We start from the raw sequence: 21,962 nt of genomic DNA on the forward strand, positions 1-21,962 counted from the left end.
GCGTCTGCCACACACACTGCCACCACAGACAGGTCTGCTCAGAGTCTTACTCTACAACAGTAGCGCCCTTCAAGAGGCAGGTTCGTTTATAGCTTGCATTAAGAGCTTTAGAGACAAGATTAATACTTTTCAACATAAGGGTTTATTATGAAAAGGTCAAGGTTGGTGCAAATAAAATATTTACAGAAAAAAGATGTTTCAAAAAGATAAAGACAATATACAGCCACAAAGCAATAAGGTAGAATTGGGAAGAAAGAATACTTGCAATTAATGTCCGAGGGTTGATCAGAGTTCAATCGATGAGCTAGGTAATCGGTTCTCGATTTGGCAGATATTTCTTCTTGGATGGTAAAAGGAGAACTGCCCATTGTCTTGGCATCTCCTCTTTTCTGTCAAATCAAAGGGGGTGTTGACAGTGACCAGTAACCAATCGTCTGGTCATCTTGTTTAGGGGTTGGTTGCTGGGAGGTGTCTACACTCATGACCACGTCCCAGGTAGATTGTGTAATACATATTCATATATCTGCATCTATAGTGTTTACAGACTCCAAATATCCTTATTATTATTCAACTTGAGATTTCCTTCAAAACAAGTCTAAACATGCCATCTCTATAACGTATAGCCTGCTTTGGAGGAATAAGTGGTCCCAGGGGTTTCCCATATGACCTGACTTAGGGGTGTCTGGACTTGAAACGTTCCATATTATCTGAAGAAACTAAATATGTCCAGATTATGGCTGTGCTGTTACTAAGTCAGAAGTTAGGACACATGCTGAAATTTCATACTTATAAGTTGGAGGTGTATTCAGACAATTTACAACCGGGCCTGTTAGGTCTCTGAATGGGGAGGGTGACAGTTTTACGACAGGCCTGAACACTGCCCTTACAACAAATGTTTTCTACTGACCTAACCTGGTTCTGTTTTCTCTGTTGAGATAACCTTTTCTGTTGAACTTAAAAAGCTTTGAATTCCTAAGACAAGGAAGGAGGGAGGAGGGAGTTCAGATTTCTCTGTCATGTTACTTGGTTAGCCAAACTGTCATGGCTACTTCCACACAAGATGGCAGCTAGCTACAGCTTTTCATGTCCCGTACGTGATATCGTTACAGGTCTAATCATAGATACAACCCAAAAAAGCGTGTTTTTACCCCAGGCAAAAATCAGTGTAATAGAGGTGCTGGTTCAGCTAGTCAGGGCAAAGAAGAGTCCTTCTATTTGCCTTTGTATGAGATTGTTGGGAAAGATGGTGGCTTCGTTCGAAGCGGTTCCTTATGCCCAGTTTCATTCAAGACTGTTACAAAACAGTATCCTTTCTGCCTTGAACAAGAAGGTCCAGGCCCTGGATTTTCCAATGCACTTATCTCCAATAGTGCTCCAAAGTCTCAGTTGGTGGGTGGTACCCGAGAATCTGCGGAAAGGGAAATCCTTTCTGCCAGTCACCTGGAAGGTTGTAACAGATGCCAGCCTTTCTGGTTGGGGAGCCGTTCTGGAAGAGGTGACTGTCCAAGGGAAATGGTCCAGGATCAAGAAGACCTTACCCATCAGTATTCTGGAGAGCCGTGCGGCGTACCTGGCTCTAAAAACCTGGACATTCAAGTTGCAGGGTTGTCCTGTCAGGGTCCAATCCGACAGTGCCACAGCAGTGGCTTAAATCAATCACCAAGGGGGCACCAGGAGTCGTGCAGCCCAGAAAGAGGTAAAGCATGTGCCATGCATATCGGCAATCTTCATTTCAGGGGTAGAGAATTGGCAGGCGGACTACTTAAGAAGCCAGCAGTTGTTCCCAGGGGAATAGTCTCTTCACCCCGACATCTTCCTGGCCATATGTCAAAGATGGGGGATCCCGGATGTAGATCTATTTGCGTCCAGGTTCAACAACAAGATCAACAACTTTGTGTGAAGAACAAGGGATCCTCTTGCATGCGAGACGGATGCGTTGGTAACTCCATGGCGTAAGTTCTCACTGATTTATGCATCCTCCTATTCTGCTGCTACCACGGCTTCTTACCAGGATCATGCAGGAAAAGAAGTCGGTGCTTCTAATGGCCCAGAAGATCTTGGTATGCAGAAATAGTAAAGATGGCGGTAGTATCCCCATGGACCCTACCACTACGTCCAGACCTGCTATCGCATGGACCAGTGTTCCATCCTACGTTACAAATGCTAAATTTAACGGTTTGGCTATTGAAACCCACTTTCTGAAGAGTCGTGGGCTTTCAGGCCCAGTAAACTTCTACCTTGATTAATGCAAGGAAGCCAGCTTCCAGAGTCATTTTATTATAGAATCTGGAAGGCTTATGTCTCCTGGTGTGAATCCAGGGGTTGGCATTCCAGGAAGTATGTTATAGGGAGAATCCTTGCCTTTCTGCAAATGGGGTTAGAGATGAAATTGGCCTTGAGTATTATCAAGGGCCAGGTCTCGGCCTTGTCTGTATTGTTTCAACATCTGCTTGCTTCACATTCTTTGGTTCGAAGCTTTATACAGGGGGTAACGCGGCTTAATCCACCAGTTAGAGCCCCCCTGAACTCCTGGGACTTGAATTTAGTTCTGTCGGCTTTACAGAAACAGCCTTTTGAGTCAATACGACATATTCCTTTGGTCCTTTTGACAAGGAAGATAGTTTTTCTAGTAGCCATTTCTTCTGCAAGAAGGGTATCAGAATTGGCGGCTCTTTCTTGTAAAGAGCCATATTTAATCGTTCATAAGGATAGAGTAGTATTACGTTATCATCCTAGTTTTCTTCCAAAGGTGGTTTCAAATTTTCACCTAAACCAGGATATTGTTCTGCCTTCATTCTTCCCAGATCCCTGTTCTAAGGAAGAAAAGTCCCTACATTCTCTGGATGTAGTGAGAGCGGTCAAAACCTACCTGGAAGCGACCGCTCAGGTTCGCAAAACGGATGTTTTGTTTGTGTTGCCTGAACGTCCTAAGATAGGACAGGCATCGTCGAAATCCACCATTGCTAAATGGACTCGGCAGGTAATTTTTCAAGCTTATGGTTTAAAGGGGTAAGTTCCACCTTTTCAAATCAAGGCGCACTCCACCAAGGCTGTTAGTGCTTCTTGGGCAGTGCATCACCAGGCCTCCATGGCTCAGATCTGTAAGGCCGCAACTTGGTCTTCAGTCCATACATTCACCAGATTCTATTAGGTGGATGTGAAAAGGCATGAGGGTATAGCTTTTGGGCGCAGTGTACTGCAGGCCGCAGTTCAGGGTCCTCAGGTCTGATTGCTCTCTACTTTGTGACCCCTCCCCTCAAGTGGCATTGCTCTGGGACATCCCATCAGTGAATACTGAGGCTCTGTGTCCTGTTATGTACGATAAAGAAAATAGGATTTTTATAACAGCTTACCTGTAAAATCTTTTCTTGGAATACATCACAGGACACAGAGCTCCCGCCCCTCTTTTTTGGGGGATATGTATTACACACTTATTGCTTTGCTACAAATATGAGGTACTCCCAGTTAGGGGAGTGGTTATATAGGGGGCTAAACTTCCTGTCTAGGGTGTGCCAGTGTCCATCACCTAGTGGTGCTTATATAACCCATCAGTGAATACTGAGGCTCTGTGTCCTGTGATGTACTCCAAGAAAAGGATTTTACAGGTAAGCTGTTATAAAAATCCTATTTTTTGGTGGCCATCGACTCAGCTTGATGGGTTTCTGAGTGGACAGTCTTGTCTGGCAAACCTCTGCTTTTGATTTGGCACAAGATCGAGGTAATTCTTCGCCTAGTTCTTTCTTTTTTGCCAAAGGTGGTGTCATTTTAATGAGTAAATCATCCTCTTGCCTCTGTCTGCGTTCACTGAGGACATGGCACCCACAGTGGGTAAAGAAAAGAATCACCCCACTTTAAAATAATTATGATTTGTTGCTTTGAACCCTGAAATGAAGACTAACACGGTTTTTGTTTTATCCAGCTGTATTTACTCTGTGCAACTTATAACATCCAAGTGAAAGATATAACACCAACATGTCAGAAAAAAATAAAGAAGATTCAAAAACAGAATCAGAGTTGAAAAAGGATCACCCTCTTCCTTAAAATGACTTGTAAACTCAATCCAGGTATACCTAATCACCTTCTCACCTTCCCCTGGCATACAAAGCCATTTGACTTTCAGCTGTGGTCAATTTGATTATCTCAGCATGAGAAGCGCTTTCCTGGAGCATTTCAGTCCCTGGTAGTACAACTGAAGCAAACAATCAACTATGGGTGGCAAAAGATAAAGTTGTGGACAGAGATGGACACAAAAAAAAAAATCAAAGTCTTTAACAATGCCTAGAAACACAGTGAAGTCTATTATTAAGAAGTGGAAGGTATTTGGTACAACACAGACCCTCCCTGGATCAGGACGTCCAAACTGGATGAAAGAGCCAGGAGGAAACTGGTCAGATAGGCTACCAAGAGGCCTACAGCAACTTTGAAGCAGTTGCAGGAATTTATGACAGACTGGTCATTGTGTGCATGTGACAACAATATCACAACTTCTCCACTAATGTGGCTTGTATGGGAGGGTTGCATGAAAAAAGCCGCTTCTCAAGAAAGGCCACATGGAAAAAGGTGTTATGGTTAGATGAAACTAAAATTGAATTATTTTGCCTCAACACCAAACGATATGTCTGGCACAGATCCAATACAGTTCACCATCAAAATAACACCATTCCTACAGTAAAGCATAGAGGTGGTAATATCCTGTTATGGGGGTGTTTCTCTGCAGCAGGGACTGGAGAACTTGTCAGGATAGAAGGAAATAAAGACATGGCAAAAGACTGTCAAATTCTTGAGGAAAATCTGCCGCCCTCTGCCAGAAAGTTGTCAAAAAGAAGAAGGTTTACCTTCCTTCATGACAATGACCCAAAGCACACAGCAAAAAGTCCACACAGTGGTTGAAGGAGAAAAAAAGGTGAATGGCCTAGTCAGAGCCTAGACATAAACCCCATTGAAAATCTGTGGAATAACTTGAAGACTGCAGTCCACAAATGGTCACCATCAAATATAACTGAACTTGAGCAGCTCTGCAAAGAAGAGTGGGCAAATATTGCAAAGTCTAGATGTGCAAAGTTAATAGAGACATATCCCAACAGACTAAGCGCTGTAATTAAAGCAAAAGGTGGTTCAACAAAATACTGACACAAGGGGGTGTTATTTTTTCCAACTCCGTGATTGTTTTTTTACATAAAAAAAAAAAATTCTGACATGGTGTAATATCTTTCACTTGGATGTTATAAGTTGCAGCTGGATAAAACAAACTGTTTTCTATACCCAATGTATGACCATTTTTTTTCTCCATTTATCTCTTTGTGATTAACTGAGCTGCCTCTAGAAGTGCATCGGGCCATCTATAGAGCGCCCCCCAACCCCCCCCCCCCCGGCTGTGGTTTTGTTTTTGTGCCTAGTACCCTACTTCTGCAGGTGGTGTTCTAGCCCAACAGTCACAGTCTTCTAGCTCTCTGATATGTCCTTGAATATGTGCAGATAAAAAGATTTTGTGAGCAAGAAATTCTAACATCAACTTTGTGCCCAGATTTTGTAATGGTTTTAGGCAAGCTCGAATTGTAACTGCTGATTGTTTAATTTTTTGAAAAAATGTTTGTCAAACAATAATATAGATTTGTTTGGAGCTGAATTTTGGGTGTATTATGCTTGTTCAGTCTGTCATATCTTTTGTTATTTTATTTCTTTAAACTATTTTCTCCACTTTTTTTTTTTGTTACGTGAAGTTGGACATTTTGAAAGATAAATCTTCGAAGTCAAGCAGATATGGAACAGATGTATGTACCAGTCTAAAGTGCTGTTAAATGTCTAATAGTGGCATTTTTTTAGCACAACACATAACAATAATTGCCTTCAGAAAAATAAAATACATTTTTGGCTTGTTGTGCTTCTGATATTTTTGTTTGTAGTAATTTTAATACATCTCTGGGGAAAAAGGGGAAAAGTACTGGTAGATGTTGACAATGAAAAATAGCATAATTCAATTAATCAAGAGTTCTTTTTTAATCCAGCTTGTGTCACCGTTGTCAAAGGCTTCAGAGCCCTGCAAAATCTTTCTTCCAGTGTTACTGCTAAGTGCTTCTGGGAATTCTGAGGACCACCATAGTTATGTGCAGTAGAAGTACCGCAGAACAACCTTGAATTTGGCTTGAAAAGAGTGGCCTAAATGTTTTACATGGGTGATGTTGACCCTTGTAAAGCCCAGCCCCTCTAGACTTTGAAGTGTTTTTTGCTTTGGTGTCTAGTAAAGTTACTTTGCGTTTATAAGCAAGGAAACTCAGACCCTTCAGGGTATTAATGTGCTTTTACTACACATAAGTGCTGTACATAGAAACTGCTACAATTAAAGGAAGAACAATACAATGCTGGTAGATATACATACAACAAACAAAATGCTACCTACTTCCTAGCAAATAAGCATAATCTATGGTCTGTTAATAGTTATGTGGGTTCATGATCTACATAGGCAACAAGGACCCAGGGTTTATAAGCAGTTGATCAGGCGAATGCGTCATCAGGTATAGCTTCTTCTGGCTGTACAGATCTTCATTGGTGTTAGGTTATCTTGCCCTATTTATTTGGAAAGTTTATAATCCCCACAAGGGTGTGGCCCCTTTTGCAATACTTATTTTCAATAGGAGATACATTTTCCAATTCGCCCTCTATATCAGTGGTCATCAACCCTGTCCTCAGAGCCCACTAACAGGCCAGGTTTTATGTATTACCTTGGGGAGATGCAGACTAGAATACTGCAATCACTGAGCAGCAAATGATATCGCCTTTGATGTATTTCAGTTATATCTTGCAAACCTGGCCTGTTAGTGGGCCTTGAGGACAGGGTTGATGACCACTGCTCTAGATGACACTTGTATCAGATTTGCCATAGGTCATATGTGCTGGAAGGTCAAGCTATTGTTTGACCACAGTTACAGAACAATAGACTGATCCAGCTGTCAACTAAAATACAACAATGGTACCAACTTTACCATTGTATCCAGTGTCATTTCAGAAGTCCACTCCAACATTCAAAAGTAACCTATTTTCTGTTGCAAAAGACAAACTGCTAAACAGATTCTTCCATATACAGCCATGGCCAAAAATTTTGAGAATAACACAGATATTAATTTGCGCAACGTCTGCTGATTCACTGTTTTTAGCTCTTTTTGTCAGATGCTACTATGGTATACTGAAGTATAATTACAAACATTTCATCAGTGTCAAAGGCTTTTAGTGACAATTGCATTAGGTTTATGAAGAGTCCATATTTGCAGTGTTGACCCTTCTTTTTCAAGACCTGTGCAATTCACCTTGGTATGCTGTCAATCAACTTCTGGGCCCAATCCTGACTGATGGCAGCCCATTCTTGCATAATCAATGCTTGGAGTTTGTCAAAGTATTGGGGTTTTTTGTTTTTTTTTTGTTCACCCGAGGATTGACCACAAGTTCTCATTGGGATTAAGGTCTGGGTAGTTTCCTGGCCATGGACCCAAAATGTCCATGTTTTGTTCCCCAAGCCACTTAGTTATCACTGTTGCCTCATGCTGGAAAAGGCATTGTTCATCACCAAACTGTTCTTGGATGGTTGGGAGAAGTTTCTCTCGGAGGATGTTTTTGTACCTTTCTTCATGGCTGTGTTCTTAGGCAAAATTGTAAGTGAGCCAACTCCTTTGGCTGAGAAGCAACCCCACACATAAATGGTCCCAGGATACTTTATTATTGGTATGACACAGGACTGATGGTAGCACTCACCTTTTCTTCTCTGGACAAGGTTTTTTCCGGATGCTCCAAACAATCGGAAAGGGGATTCAGAGAAAATGACTTTACCTCAGTCCTCAGCAGTCCAATCCCTGTACTGTTTGCAGAATATTAGTCTGTCCCTGATTTTCCTGGAGAGAAGTGGCTTCTTTGCTGCCCTTCTTGACACCGGGCCATCCTCCAAAAATTTTGCCTTACTGTGTGTGCAGAAGCACTCACACCTGCGTGTTGCCATTCCTGAGCAAGCTCTGCACTGGTGGTACCCTGATCCCGCAGCTAAATCAACTTTAGGAGACAGTCCTGGCGCTTGCTGGACTTTCTTGTGGGCTCTGAAGCCTTCTTCACAAATGCAGTGGAAATGTTTTTTATGGGATCAAGTTCATTTTCATGGCAAAGAGGGACTTTGCAATTCTTCTGATCACTATTCATAACATTCTGTAGTATATGCAAATTGCCATCATAAAAACTGAGGCAGCAGACTTTGTAAGAGTTTATATTTGTGTCCTTTTCAAAACTGTTGGCCACTGTTTTACAGTAAAGTCTGAGTGTAAAATCATAATACATAATATTTATATCAAGCGCAACACAAAGTGGCATCAGGAAACCCCTCCTGGTGTAAATATTTAATTCCAAAATACTTTTAAACCAAAAAAAAAATCAATGTGTTGGAAGAACAGGAGTCTGCTCATGGTAGATGTTTAGTTGCCCAGAGTGCTTCTTTAACACTAGTGGTGTTTTTAATTTGGAGAGTCATGTACATCAAATTCATCGTATTGCTTAAAGTGTTTGTTAACCTAAAAAAAAAAAAAAAAAAATGATCCTGTTCTCTTAAAGCATGTTATACAGCACAATATTTGTGCTGTGTAATTTGGGCCCCTGTATCACCTGTCTGATCCTGCCTGGCTGTACCCTCCACCCTGTAACCTGACCACGGTATATTGTGACTGCTGAGCCATGACACCGTGGTAAGTTTACACACCTCCAGCATCTGCAGCCCTGCTCTGTCCTCTCCTGTGTCTCCCTCTGTCCTCTTCCCCCCTCCCCTCTTTGCCTGTCTACTCTGTCCACTCCAAGATCCTCCCCTCCTGCTGCTCACATATCTGTACTAGGATCATGCCACCTCAGTTATATAAAGATATGTGTCCCTGTGCTGTATACCATATATCAGAGCGGCTCCCGGTGCTAACATGACTCCTCGGCTCTCTCTTCTCTCTCCTCCCCCCCCTGACTTCAGCGACAGTGGTCAGCCCGCTCACTATAGCTGTCAGAGGAGAGAGCCGAGGAGTGAAGTGAGCGCCAGAACTGCTCTGACGTATGATATAATGGGCATTTTTTGTATACAGCACAGGCACAGGGGCATAAAGCTTTATATAACAGAGGGGATGTCATGATCCTAGTCAAGTGGGTTAACAACCACTTTTTATTTTAATTCAGCTTCACGGTTTTTGGAAAATGTATGGATTTTTTTATAGGAACTCTTTTTTTTTTTGCCTGGAAAAATACTCTAAAAAGATGGCCCCTGCAAAACAAAGGCTATTAGTACTTCTCTGGTCAGTTAGTGCTAACTTTACTCACTTGTGGCGAGTAAAGAAACTTCAGCATTTGACACATCCCAGTTTTGCAGGCACCCAGTCTCCAATGTGTACTTTGGTTCGGTCTGCTGGTTGCTAAGTCTCTATGAGTGACATTAGTAATGCGGCAGCCATCAGGAGGAGCCACAGCGCTCATTGGGCCAGATATCTGATGCACCCAAAACATTGTCAAATGAAGATTCTTCAACTGCCATAGCTTTTGAGGAGACTTACTCCTGCCAGCATATAAGTTATAAAGGGCTTCTTTCCAGGGGCCACAGTTTTTGTGGCTATTTGAGGACTGCAGAAACGCTGAAATGCATTGCGTAGTGTGTGTGTGTTTGTGTCATATTCTAATATACCCAAATATTAATGACAACTCAGGCATTTCTAATTGAAATTAGGTTTAATATTCTACAAGCCTTGTTTTATTAGAATAATATTTGACCAATGAACAGATTTTTAAAGAATTTAAAGCAAACTGTGCACATTACTGTTTCAACTTTAATGTAGTAATGCATGTTTTAAACTCTGGAGATTGCTTAAAGAAAGCTTATTTTTTAAAATAGACATAGCTCATGAGAAAATATTAGGAGGGGGAGGCGACCCATTGAATTAAAGCTATAATGGAAGCCTTTTTACTGACTCATGAGGTTAATCATGTGCGGCTTTGTGCCAGTGCTTACTCATATCCATTTGCTTCTGGTGGATGATGGATAGCAGGGTGTGTCGTGTTTTGGGTTTCCTGCTCTGGCCAGCCAGTGATCTGTGCCAGCTTTATTATTGTTTGGTGTAGATGCAAGTATGTTTTAGTTGTTGCACATTAACATCAAACTAATCAATCTATGGCTTTAAATGCTGTGTACATATTCTTAAGAGGCCAGTACACAGGTTCACTAAAACTGACAAACACAGCTTTATATTGATAATGTCCGTTGCTTTCATCAGTGCACTGCTTTGACAGCTCTTTTTCCCTCCTCAGTTTAGGGGTTAAATCATTATCATATATATTATAATACAAGCAATACATATTTTTGGCCTGTATAATCCCAGCTGTGTTACATTTGTTGCTCATGTGTTTTTATTTTCTGCAGACCTCAGATAACCAACTATAAACTTAGTTGTTTTCTTGATTATTATAACTACACAAGGCACTTTGCTTTAGAGTATCTTTTACAATATCATCCCTAGCCTGTTTGGCATACTCCGGCACAATCATCAGAAATTCAATGTGGAAGCCGTGGATAGTACAAACATACATTTGGATATTTAGATTGTAAGCTTTAACAAGCGGGGCCCTCTGATTCCTTCTGTATTACATAGTTACATAGGTGAGGTTGAAAAAAAAAAATCCATCAAGTCCAACCTGTGTGTGTGATTATTGAACTGTATTGTTTCCCCTAATGTTGTAAAGAGCTGCACAAACTTTTGGCGCTATATAAATCCTTTATAATAATATTTACTGTTAATATTATTGTAAGAGCCGGTTCACACGGGGGCGACTTGTCAGGCGACCTAGCCGCCTGACAAGTCGCCTCCCGTTCTGTACAATGGAACCGTTCTAATCGGAGCGACGCAAGTCGCTCCGACTTAGAAGAAAGGTTCCTGTACTACTTTGGGGGCGACTTGCATAGACTTCTATACAGAAGTCGTCTTGCAAGTCGCCGCGGCAGTCGTGTGCAGGTCGCCTCGGTGAGGCGACCTGCAAGTCGTGCCGCTTCTAATGTGAACCGGCGCTAAGTATGTATGGCACCTTGGTTTGGAGTATCACTTAAAGTGGTATTAAAAGAGAAGTTTAGGGTTGTTTTTTTTTTTCCAGTATCTTACTTACCTAGGTATTTGCAGTATGGGTCCGATGCTGCATCTGTCCCCCAGCATCTCTACACTGAGAACTGAGCATCGCCAATTGCTCGATTCTGACAACTCCGTGAGCAGAGTGCTGCAGACAGACAGTCAGCAGCTCTCTGCTCTGCCCCCTCTTCACTCACCGGAGCACCGGGCTGTGGAGTGGGCGGAGTGGCCAGCTAAGCCTCTCAGCGTCTCGCTGAGAGGCTGAGCCGGGTGTTGGTCCAGGGACCTGGCGTATCCCCTCTTCTGATGTTGCGAACCCTGGACCTACTTCTGTGACATCAGCAGAGAGCAGACTTCAGCCTGCTCTGCTGAAAACGGGTCACAGGTACAAAATGAATTGCACTCCTGTGACCCACAGGAGAAGTACAACCAACTTCTCCTTTAAACCCAAAACCAAAAATCTAATTGCATCCTTTAATTTCTTAGCTGTAGTGGCTGTGGTAGGTTTGTTCATTTTATTTTCACTCCTTATTCTGGTCAATTATTTTCCAGTTTACTTTAACAGACAAAGCTTTTCTGCTAAAGTGGCAGCTAGAGGGCAGAGACAAACTATTTAACACTCACAGAGGTGCTTACAATAGTCGGCTTTTATTCATTCATGTAAAGCCTTTATCCCATAATTAAAGCGAAGTTCTGCCGGCGGAAAAAAATTTAAAAGCCAGCAGCTACAAATACTGTAGCTGCTGACTTTTAATATAAACATACCTGTCCAAGGAGCCCGCAATTTTGGCACCCCAAGAGAAATCCAAATAGCAGAAGTTCCATTTCTGGGTGGAATTCCACTTTAATTAAAAAACTGCACCCATAATTGTTTAAAGAGCATTAGTTGCAGTTCAGCTTTAATATATTGGTCAAGTCGATCTAAATTGGCTAGTGCATCTAACATTACCCTCAATGCTGCTGTCCAAAGATAGAAAAACAGGAAGTGTTACTGGCCAGATCACCAGGTGAAAATAAAGGGGGGAAAAAAGCATAAAAGAGAAGTAGGGCCAAATCTTTTTTGGCCCTACTTCTCCTATAGATCACAGAAGTGCAGTTTGAGCACTCATGCGATCCATTTTCAGACCTTTTCGGCTGACCTCACAGAGCTAATCCAGGCTGGGGAAAGATCCCGACCATATTGTTTGGGATCCACCCAGAAGCCTGGACTGACAGCTCAACCTCTCAGCGATCCGTTGAGAGGCTGAGCCAGAACCCCTAACCCCCCAGCCCAACGTTCTAGTGAGTGCTGGAGGGCAGAGCAGAGAGCTGCTGATTGACAGTCACAGCTCTCTGCTCAGAGTGGAGAACTGTGTTTGATCGCTCAGTTCTCACTACAGAGCCTGCGGGGGACAGATGCAGCATCGGATTGATGCTGCATCCACCTAGTTAAGTATGATTGTTTGTTTTTTTTTTTTTTTTTTTTTTTTTTTTATCTCAAACTTCTTTTTTAAAACTAACCTTACCACCATATTTAAGGATTATCCAGTCACAATATATTAAATGTTTGTTTTTGTATTTAATACTTCTTTAATATATCATCCTTGGCCTGTTCTAAAGTCTGCTCAGTTTCCCAGAGTGTGTTTAAAGTGATAATAAAAAACGCACCCTTACTATATTTTCAGAACTTTAAATCTGAGATTTGACCAGACTGGAGTCATAGAGCCAATAGTTTATTTTTGAAGGAGGCAAAACTTACTGGAAATATACAGCACTTTTATATTTGATTAGCATAGAAATCAAGTAAAAGACATGTTTTCACTTGAACTCATTAAAGGCCTGGACAAATGTCAGGGTCTAACTGAAAGTGCTATTTTTAGTTGCAGCAAATGTGAAATGCTCTCCTAGAAATATTGTAAACTCATTGACCATACAGGAAAACAACTACTATTACTTTTGAGTATATACCATGAATGAAGAAGTTAAAACATGTCCCTAAATGTCCCCTGAAGTTAACTAAACAATCTGCACTTTACTTTTTTGCTTTTAATGATTAAAGCACCTATCGATTTGTGGGGTTCTTTATATCCTTCATTATCCTCCCTAATTTTTTGTTTTTGCTTTGTAATTTATGTCAGTACGACTCGCTGAAGGATTCCTCCAGGAGAAGCGTGCACTCTGTATGTAAAAAGAAATTATGTGCATGGTGTGATGGCACTTGTACAACATGTGTTACTGTGGAGTGGATATATTTCTATTAAATGAAATAACCTGCCACTAATTTGTCTGCAAGTGTGGTTATTCTCAACTTTGACAATCTCTAACTTCTTGATAATCATTTTTATTAGTGCCCTCTTAATATTTAATTTATATGGTGCATTAGAAAAAAAATATTTTTATTTTTTAGAATCATACCTTCAACTCTTATGGAAGCAAGAATAAATCTTCTAATTCTCATAAAGACTTACTGGTTGGTACCAAAAATTATTTTGGTGACATTTGTCAGCATGTTTTTCTTGCATTTCAATACATTATATGTTAATAAGGTATTTTAAAGCGGAGTTCCACCCACTTTTACAGGGTGGTCCTAAAGAAGGAAACCACACGTCGTTTTTGTGTATATGTGTGTATATATATATATATATATATATATATATATATATATATATATATATATATATATATATATATATATATATGTGTGTGTGTATATATATATATATATATATATATATATATATATATATATATATATATATATATATATCTTTTTTTTTTTTTTCCTTCCTACCTTTTTTGAAGTACTAAGTGTACTTCCGTCCTAGCTCGGCCGTGGCGCATGACGTCATGTCCTCTTCTGCGGCGATCCCTCCTCCTTCACCCCTGCTGCCTTCTGGGACCTGTGTGTGTCCCAGAAGACGAGCTGGCCAGTCACAAAGCGCTGCGTGATTCGCACATGCGTAGTAGGAAACCGGCTGTGAAGCCTGAAGGAATGGTGGTGCCTGCGCTGGTGGACGAATCGGCCTCGGGGGCCGACATCGCAGGCTCCCTGGACAGGTAAGTGTCCTTTTTAAAAGTCAGCAGCTACAGTACTTAGCTACAGTAGTTGCTGACTTTTAAAAAAACCTTTTTTGCGGCTGGAACTCCGCTTTAAGTTTGGCGTGCAGCCATCTGGGATTTCGCTTCTACCTTGTCTGCAATATAACGTCCACAATTTATAATTTTTTGACTGTACAATTGACATACAAATATTTGGCAACTCAAACATTCTTTGCAGATTGTTTGGGAGAGGAACACTATTCATTATCCCTTGCTACTTTCTACCCAAATATATTGCTATTCAAAATATGCTGATGTGGAATAAAGCCGGCAAAACATGAATCGCAATTTGACCATTTTTGCAGGTACTGGCCAGATTTTGATCCATGTATGGACAGGGAGATTGCACAAAAGTTGATCTACTGATTGACTTCTTTGCAAGCGTCCTGTTGGTTTTATGCCATTCGATCAGCGCTGTCGGCTGTAGCAGTCAGTGCTGATCGGTGTATTCTGATATCGGGGAGCCTCCTTGATGTCTGCATACAATAACTCGGTGAGGATGATTCCCCCATCCACCTCGAATATGTGGATGAAGTAAAAGGGTCGGGTTTTTCATACAACCGGTTTAAATAAACACTACTGACCCATGTATGGGCTTCCCAAGGACCTATTTATATACAGTGGAGAGAATATTTGTTTTTGCCCATAGCTACCTAGGTTTTATAATGTGTTCTCAGAAAAATTACTGGAAAAGTTCACATTTTGGAACATGTTGCGTGGTGTTCCCGTTCAACACAGTTTCTTGTGTATAAATGAATGAACGAACTAGAAGCACCATCAGCCACTGCAGCAGACGGCTTGTAGTTCTGAATGAACTTTGAGGGCACTAATGAGGGTAGTTCATTCACAAGCCCTACAGCTTTGGAACTGACAGCTGATATGCAGGTGCAGGCTAAAATCTGCAGGGCTTGTCTGCAGTAGCCTGACATTAGACTCTTGATCCACTGATTACAGGTGCAATGCTTTTCAGGCTGCTGCAGGAAAAAAACTTTTTCCTTTTTTTTTTTTGCAATGGTTAACAAAAAGGTGAACTTATCCTTTAAATCAAAATACCTGGTCGTTATGGGCATCAGCTCTCCTTTTCTTCAAGTGTTAACTAGACCTCCTAAATAATAAAACGGCACTAAATCAAGGTTAATATTTTGTGGCATAATGATGTTTTAGCATCATCGAAATGCCTATCTTACTGCCTATTAGGAGTAGTAAATATTCAGTTAAAACGATCAACTTCATCTTTGGGTCTAGTGGAAATCAAAACCATACCTTGATTTGTCTTTGATCGTTGTGAATGTGACGAAAGTGCAGGCATTATTTGATGGACATCTAATGTTTGTTATTACTTTAGGGTGGGCTCCTCTAAAAAAGCAATATTTAAAAGATAAGTATGGGTTTGGGGGTTTCTCCATAGTCGTACTTAGGTGGATGCAGCATCGGTCCCCCGGCACCACTACACTGAGAACCGAGCGATCGAACATCCCCGATGGCTCGGTTCACACAGTTCCCCGAGCTCACTGGAGCGCCGAGCTGTGGAGGGGCGGGGAGTGGCAGTCTCAGGCTCTCAGCATCTTGCTGAGAGGCTGAGATGGGTATCAGTCTAGGCACCTGGCGGATCCAGACTCCCATTGTCTGAATGACACGTGCCTGGACTGAAATCATTGATGTCACAGGACTGGTCACAGGCGTGCAAAATTAATTCACTTTGCCAGCAACTGCACAAAGGGAAAATCTTGGTATGGGATGGAGTAATAAATGCGGGACATTTTATAAATAGAGGTGTGCATCTTAACTGGTCTCAAGATTCGATTATAATTTATGCTGTCAATGATTCGATTAGATTCTGCAATGCATCATAATGCCTGCCCAGTGCAGCCTCATCAGTGGCTATCTGTGCAGCAACATCAGTGCTGCCTCTTCAGTGCCCATCAATGCGGCCTCTTCAGTGCCCATCAATGCATGCATCCTTTTCTGTGCCCGGATCACACAGAGCTGGGATCTTCCGCTGTTACACGGAGCTTGTATTTAAATTGCCCGGCGGCTGCTGTCAACAAAGTCCCGCCTCCTAGACTGGTTCATATGATACACGTCACACAAATTTAAATTTCCTGGCATTAGATCAGTGTGCCATCTATCATAGGAGCTGGGACTTTGTTACAGTGGCTGCCGGGCATTTCAGATCTAAGGTCAGTGTAACAGCGGGAGATCCCCCGCTGTGTGTGACCACGCATACACATCTAGGCATGGAGAGGACTCTGACAGGGGCTGATGAATGCAATCACGATGCAGCCGTTCTCTGCATTGATGCAGAATCGTTTAAGGCAGCATCGCGATGCATCGATTACACGATTATTTTCAGCACCACTATTTATCAAGCAAATTACAAACACAGTCGCAAATCAGGTTGCGTCTTAGGAAAATGTTTACAGACCTGTGCGTCTGTATTCCTGGGCAGCCAAGTGTGGCAATTTGCAAATTTTAAAGAAATATTTATTACTAAAGCTAAGACAAATTTCCAACGTATACAGATGTAAAATTAAGACGTGGACAGGGTCAGCTTCCCTTTAGTCGTACTACTTTTGGCTACTTAGCACCCAAAGGAGAACCTTGTAACCTTGTAATAAATCTTTCTCATGATACATCTCACTGTTTTTGTTTAGCTTTGCTTTGCCTTGCAACAGGAATAATAAATACTCCCTCAATGTTTGTGATAAAACTGCTATAAGACTCCTTTCACGCAGGGTTGATTAAGTCCGATCAGCTCACAGATCCCCTGCTGATCGGAGCAGAGCCAGCAGATGACACATCCGTGTCTGCTCAGTTTCTGCAGAGCAGACAGGGACAGAGCCTGCTCTGCTCTGTAGGCAGCTGGGAGTAAACAGACTCAGCTGTCCATTTACACCCGACTACCCTCCAATCCACTCCCCTTAAACGGAAGATGATCTCCCTACCGTTGGACTAGGGTGCAGTCAGATGTAAACACACAAGTCCGTTACACCCGCCTGTCCATAGGGATGAATGGACCTTCCAATCAGGTCCATCTGAAAAACTGACAAGCCGTGTGAAAGGGCCTAACTGATTAGTTTCATTCACAGACCATTTACACTGATACAACTGCATGGCACTGTTGAGAATGGGGAACAAACTTTACTTGGGTGAAGGATACCTCCACCCAAAACAGATATTTCAGTTTTGGATGGTAATTGGTTAAATCTCTTGGATTCTGGAGGCAATATAAGCATTACACTTTTGTCATTTTTGCCTCCTTTTGAGGCTGTTTTTTTGTCTTTGGCAAAAGGTTTGTAATTCGTCACTTGGCTTTGCAATACCTGCAAGGGAGTAGAGCTGAAAATTGGCGAGACGATCCTGCCCTCCGAGTCTCTGAGCAGTATTAGAAAAATATACATTTATATTTAACCCACAATTTTCTTTCTCCCTTAAATTCAATTATAATTTTGGGTAGGATTTAGCCTTTTAGTACAAGTCTTCCATGTTTTTGTACATTGACTTTGTACTCAAAAATTTTCTTTGTGGATTAGGCTATTCTAGTAGTTCCTTGCTATTAATTTATGTTTAGTAGCTGTAACCTGTGAATGATAATATGTAAGCACACACAGTAAGGAATTTGTTATTAAAGACACACCAGCATTTTAGTCAAAGTGTTTTATGTTTTTCTTTTACCTCTTACAGAGTGGACTTTATCATGATCAGCGAAACTATAGCAGTCTTAAATATAGCAAACCCTCTTCCAGCTACCACACTCGGGTCTGTTAACGTTTCTTCACAGTTTTTATTCTGCGTGTTGTAAAATGCTTACTAGCTGGGGTTAACTGTGGAGCAATTGTACTGGCATGTCAGATTAAGCTATTAGATGTAAGCATACACACAGTAGTATGTAACGTTGCCATACAAGGCCTGCAGATGTTGAAGTAGGAGGAAACTTCTGCAGCCAGCTGACACGAAACAGGAAATACTGTGATTGCTGTGGAACTGTTTCATAGAACTGAGAATTTTATGTGTGTGTGTGTGTGTTCTGATCAACTTTATGAACTAAAATAATCAGCTTTTTTTTTTTTTGTATCTAACATTTTTAGCCTTTATGATGAGCATTTATTCACTGGTTATTACTACATGTTTTACAGTGAATTATAAAGAGCAAAAAAGCAATCAGAAGTGTTTGTCACTGTTATGTTTTGCATGCAGTTTCACTATAGTTGTCTTGCTTGTATTTTGTATGCTTATATTTAATTGCTTAAGTATTTCTTTTCCCTTGTTAGTCGTCTTCTCTCTACAGTGAGCCGTCAGCCACTACTAGAAGCTACAGGGTTAGTACAAACTAGCTGGTTTTGTGTCTGCACTGGATGGAGACAAGATGTGTATGTGTGCATGTCTGTCAGAAATGTGGTTCTTAGCTTTGTTACCATTTTTATGGTAATTTAAAGCCTTTGAAGCTCTTGGTCTGTTTCGCAATATTGGTTGCAATCTGTTTTCTAAAAGCTGAGAGCAATCACTTTCATATGCTTTATTCGTTTTTCATTGAACTTCAACTGTGTCACAAGCTCACTAAACTGCATATTCTAATGTCATGAACAGTTCTGTTTAATGTGCTGCTTACTAATTTAATGAAAGGTACAAGCATGACTGAGAGTAAATTAGAAACTCTAAATGCTAAATACTTTTTTCACAGACATCACCAAAGTTAAGTGCTACCTTGCCCCGAAGTTCAAGTTCGGTTAGTATTTGCAGTCTGCTTGAACTGTTTAGAGTAAAGCACAAAATAGTTTTTTATATATATATATATATATATATATATATAGTAATTTCAATGGGTGGGCTACTTGCTTTTCTTTCTCTTTTGGATATAAGTACTGTCAAGATGGACTCCCAATCTTCTACAGTAATTCAAATTACTGCTTAGCACTGGGCATCTGTATCTGCATGAGGACTTGCAAGGAACAAAAATTGTTAGTGTTGCAGCTTACTGGTCCTAAGATTTTTTTTTTTTCCCAATTTTTTTTTTTTTTTTTTAATCTGATAATTTTGCCATTACCTCACTTCCTGTCCTAAGGTGACAACCATGCTGAGCAGCGTTGGTACCCTAGGAAAGGGTGTGTGTTAAGACTACATATTGCTATCATAACACTCCCTTTGTTCTCTAAGGGGGAAGGTATTATAAAATTAGCAGGGATTTCTGGATGGATGAACAGATATTTATCAGGCCCCTTTCAAACGGCTGGGTTTGGGCAGCCCCCTGATTCCTGCAGCAAGAATGTGTGTATTTTTGATGCTGGAAAGACCAGGTTATGCATCCAGGCTCAGACACCTGTCCCAAACCACAGCTAACTGCCCAGTGTGCGTCTATATGAGAAATAGACTGAGCGGCCGCTGCTGATCGCATAACCGGGTGATTCCAGCAGCAAGAATCCGCAAATTCTTGTCACAGTAATCTGGCGGTCTCACCAACCTGGCCGCGTGAAAGGGGCCTTAGAGTTTACATAGACTTTTTGAGAAATCTTTCTTTGTTATATTTTTTAGATAAATTATATAATTGATATAATTTTTTGATTTGAAACCTGACTAGCTAGACTTTTAGAAATGGAAATTAAGAAAAGTTGCCTGTGCTTGTGTGCTGGTAAAGTTAGATTAAATCTAAATCTAGAGTGCTGCATGGCAGTATGGGGCACGTAGCAGACATTTTCAGACAGTGCCTAGAAGTGGTATTTAACTAAATTCCTCTTTTCACTTTAGACATCACTCTATGTTGATGGCATTACTAATTCGTACAGTTCTCGAACTGTAAGTTTTCCTAATTTGTGGATGCTGCAGTTTATATCCCAACATCCTAAAAGCGTTCAGTGATATTTAAGTGATTTTCTTTTCTGTGGTCACTTTGTCACCAGCCCTCTGAATATAGCTACCATTCATCTAGAGCCAGCTCGACTAGAAGCAGTCCTGTGGTGAGAGCTCCCACTGCATGTTGTGTGTGCCATGTTCTAGAACCAATACCAGCTTTACAGGATCGCTCTCTTTGCTGTGCATTTCCCATGACCAGTAACAATGATAACAAGCCAGCTACAACTACGTTTATATATTTTTTTTGTTTTAATTTTGTGAATTACTAATGTCTTGCATGATTCACATTTTAGCAATATGATACAGGCGATTATTCTTCTATAATGGTTTGTCATACTACTGATGTTTTTAGAACAAAAAAGTATATGGCTAGGATTATTTTAGGTGCACTTAGCTAATTTTACATAAGTGATGTTTAAATCTTTGGTGGCTCTTAAAGCTCAGAGCTGTTCAAGTGTAAAATGTAGTGTATGTTTACATCAGTTTAAGATGGTTTTGAAAATTATTCAGAATTCCATGTGGGAGTATTTGATATTTTTTTTTTTTGCATAGCTCTGGGAGGGAAACTGTAATGAAACCAAGTTCCTCATACTACTACTAGTGTGAGAGGGTAATTGCAACTTGCAGTTTTCTCCAATGTGTAATGTCTGTGAACTGAAGAAGAGGCTCTCTGTATGATCTTGAATAAACACAACACAATATAAATTTTCCTAGACCAGTATAATCATTAAAATTACAAATACATGTTTAATATGAACAAAGTAAAATTACAAATACATGTTTAATATGAATAATGTTTCTTCTTTAATCAGAAGTTTGTTACTTATGGCAGCCAGATCAATATACTCTTAGGGTCCTTTCACTAATGCGCTAATAATAGCGCCTGCAAACCGACCCGAAACAGTCGCTGCTTTAATTCCAGTGTGAAAGCCCCGAGGGCTTTCACATTGGAGCGATGCGCTGGCAGGACGGTAAAAAAAGTCCTGCCAGCAGCATCTTCGGAGCGGTGAAGGAGCGGAGTGTATACCGCTCCTTTACCGCTCCTGCCCATTGAAATCAGTGGGACGGCGCGGCTATACCGCCGGCAAAGCGCCTCTGCAGAGGCGCTTTGCGGTGGTTTTAACCCTTTCTCGGCCGCTAGCAGGGGGGTAAAACCCCCCTGCTAGCGGCCGCATACCGATGGTAAAGCCCCCGCCCCAGTGTGAAAGGGCTCTTAGGTTTTCAAATAGAATAAAGCTGACCATACATGGATTGAAATTTGGCCAGTTCAGCAGGGACCAGCCAAGTTTCGATCCACGTTTGGGCAGGTTGGTTGTACACAAGTTGATCTATCTATCAACTTGTGTACAGCCAGCCTGTCGGGTTTTTCCAGAACGATCAGTGCTGCTGGCTTTTATAGCTGGCAACACTGATCATTGTTTTCTGACAGCAGTGAAGCTTTCCCGCTGTAATGCCCCATACACACGGTCGGATTTTGATATGACCTTGTTGTCGGAAATTCCGACCGTGTGTGGGCTCCATCACACATTTTCCATCGGATTTTCCGACACACAAAGTTTGAGAGCAGGATATAAAATTTTCCGACAAAAAAATCTCTTGTCGGAAATTCTGATCGTGTGTACACAAATCCGATGCACAAAGTGCCACGCATGCTCAGAATAAATAAAGAGATGAAAGCTATTGGCCACTGCCCCGTTTATAGTCCCGACGTACGTGTTTTACGTCACCGCGTTTAGAACGATCGGATTTTCCAACAACTTTGTGTGACCGTGTGTATGCAAGACAAGTTTGAGCCAACATCCGTAGGAAAAAATCCATGGATTTTGTTGTCGGAATGTCCGAACAAAGTCCGACCGTGTGTACGGGGCATTAGAAAACAATACCAAGGCGGAAGAAATTTCAACATCGAATGTGTGGATGGGGGAA

At 41.2% G+C, this 21,962-nt stretch overlaps 1 protein-coding gene across 9 annotated transcripts in view; it reads left to right on the plus strand.

The window, feature by feature from the left end:
• Positions 1-21,962, plus strand: part of LRRFIP2 (LRR binding FLII interacting protein 2) — a 190,914-nt gene that overhangs the window by 105,186 nt on the left and 63,766 nt on the right. For 4 of the 9 annotated variants that reach the window (XM_073630580.1, XM_073630583.1, XM_073630582.1 and 1 more), the window contains exons 8-15: positions 5,721-5,771; positions 13,229-13,270; positions 13,498-13,560; positions 17,874-17,948; positions 18,461-18,508; positions 18,871-18,915; positions 19,932-19,979; positions 20,084-20,140. The exons of 4 other annotated variants lie outside the window; for them this stretch is intronic. In XM_073630580.1, the coding sequence (XP_073486681.1) occupies positions 5,721-5,771; positions 13,229-13,270; positions 13,498-13,560; positions 17,874-17,948; positions 18,461-18,508; positions 18,871-18,915; positions 19,932-19,979; positions 20,084-20,140 (429 nt within the window). The remainder of the gene's footprint in view (positions 1-5,720; positions 5,772-13,228; positions 13,271-13,497; positions 13,561-17,873; positions 17,949-18,460; positions 18,509-18,870; positions 18,916-19,931; positions 19,980-20,083; positions 20,141-21,962) is intronic. One more of the 9 variants, XM_073630584.1, reaches the window with a different exon arrangement.

This window comes from Aquarana catesbeiana, linkage group LG05, assembly GCF_042186555.1.
Source record: "Aquarana catesbeiana isolate 2022-GZ linkage group LG05, ASM4218655v1, whole genome shotgun sequence".
Classification (NCBI taxonomy): domain Eukaryota; kingdom Metazoa; phylum Chordata; class Amphibia; order Anura; family Ranidae; genus Aquarana; species Aquarana catesbeiana.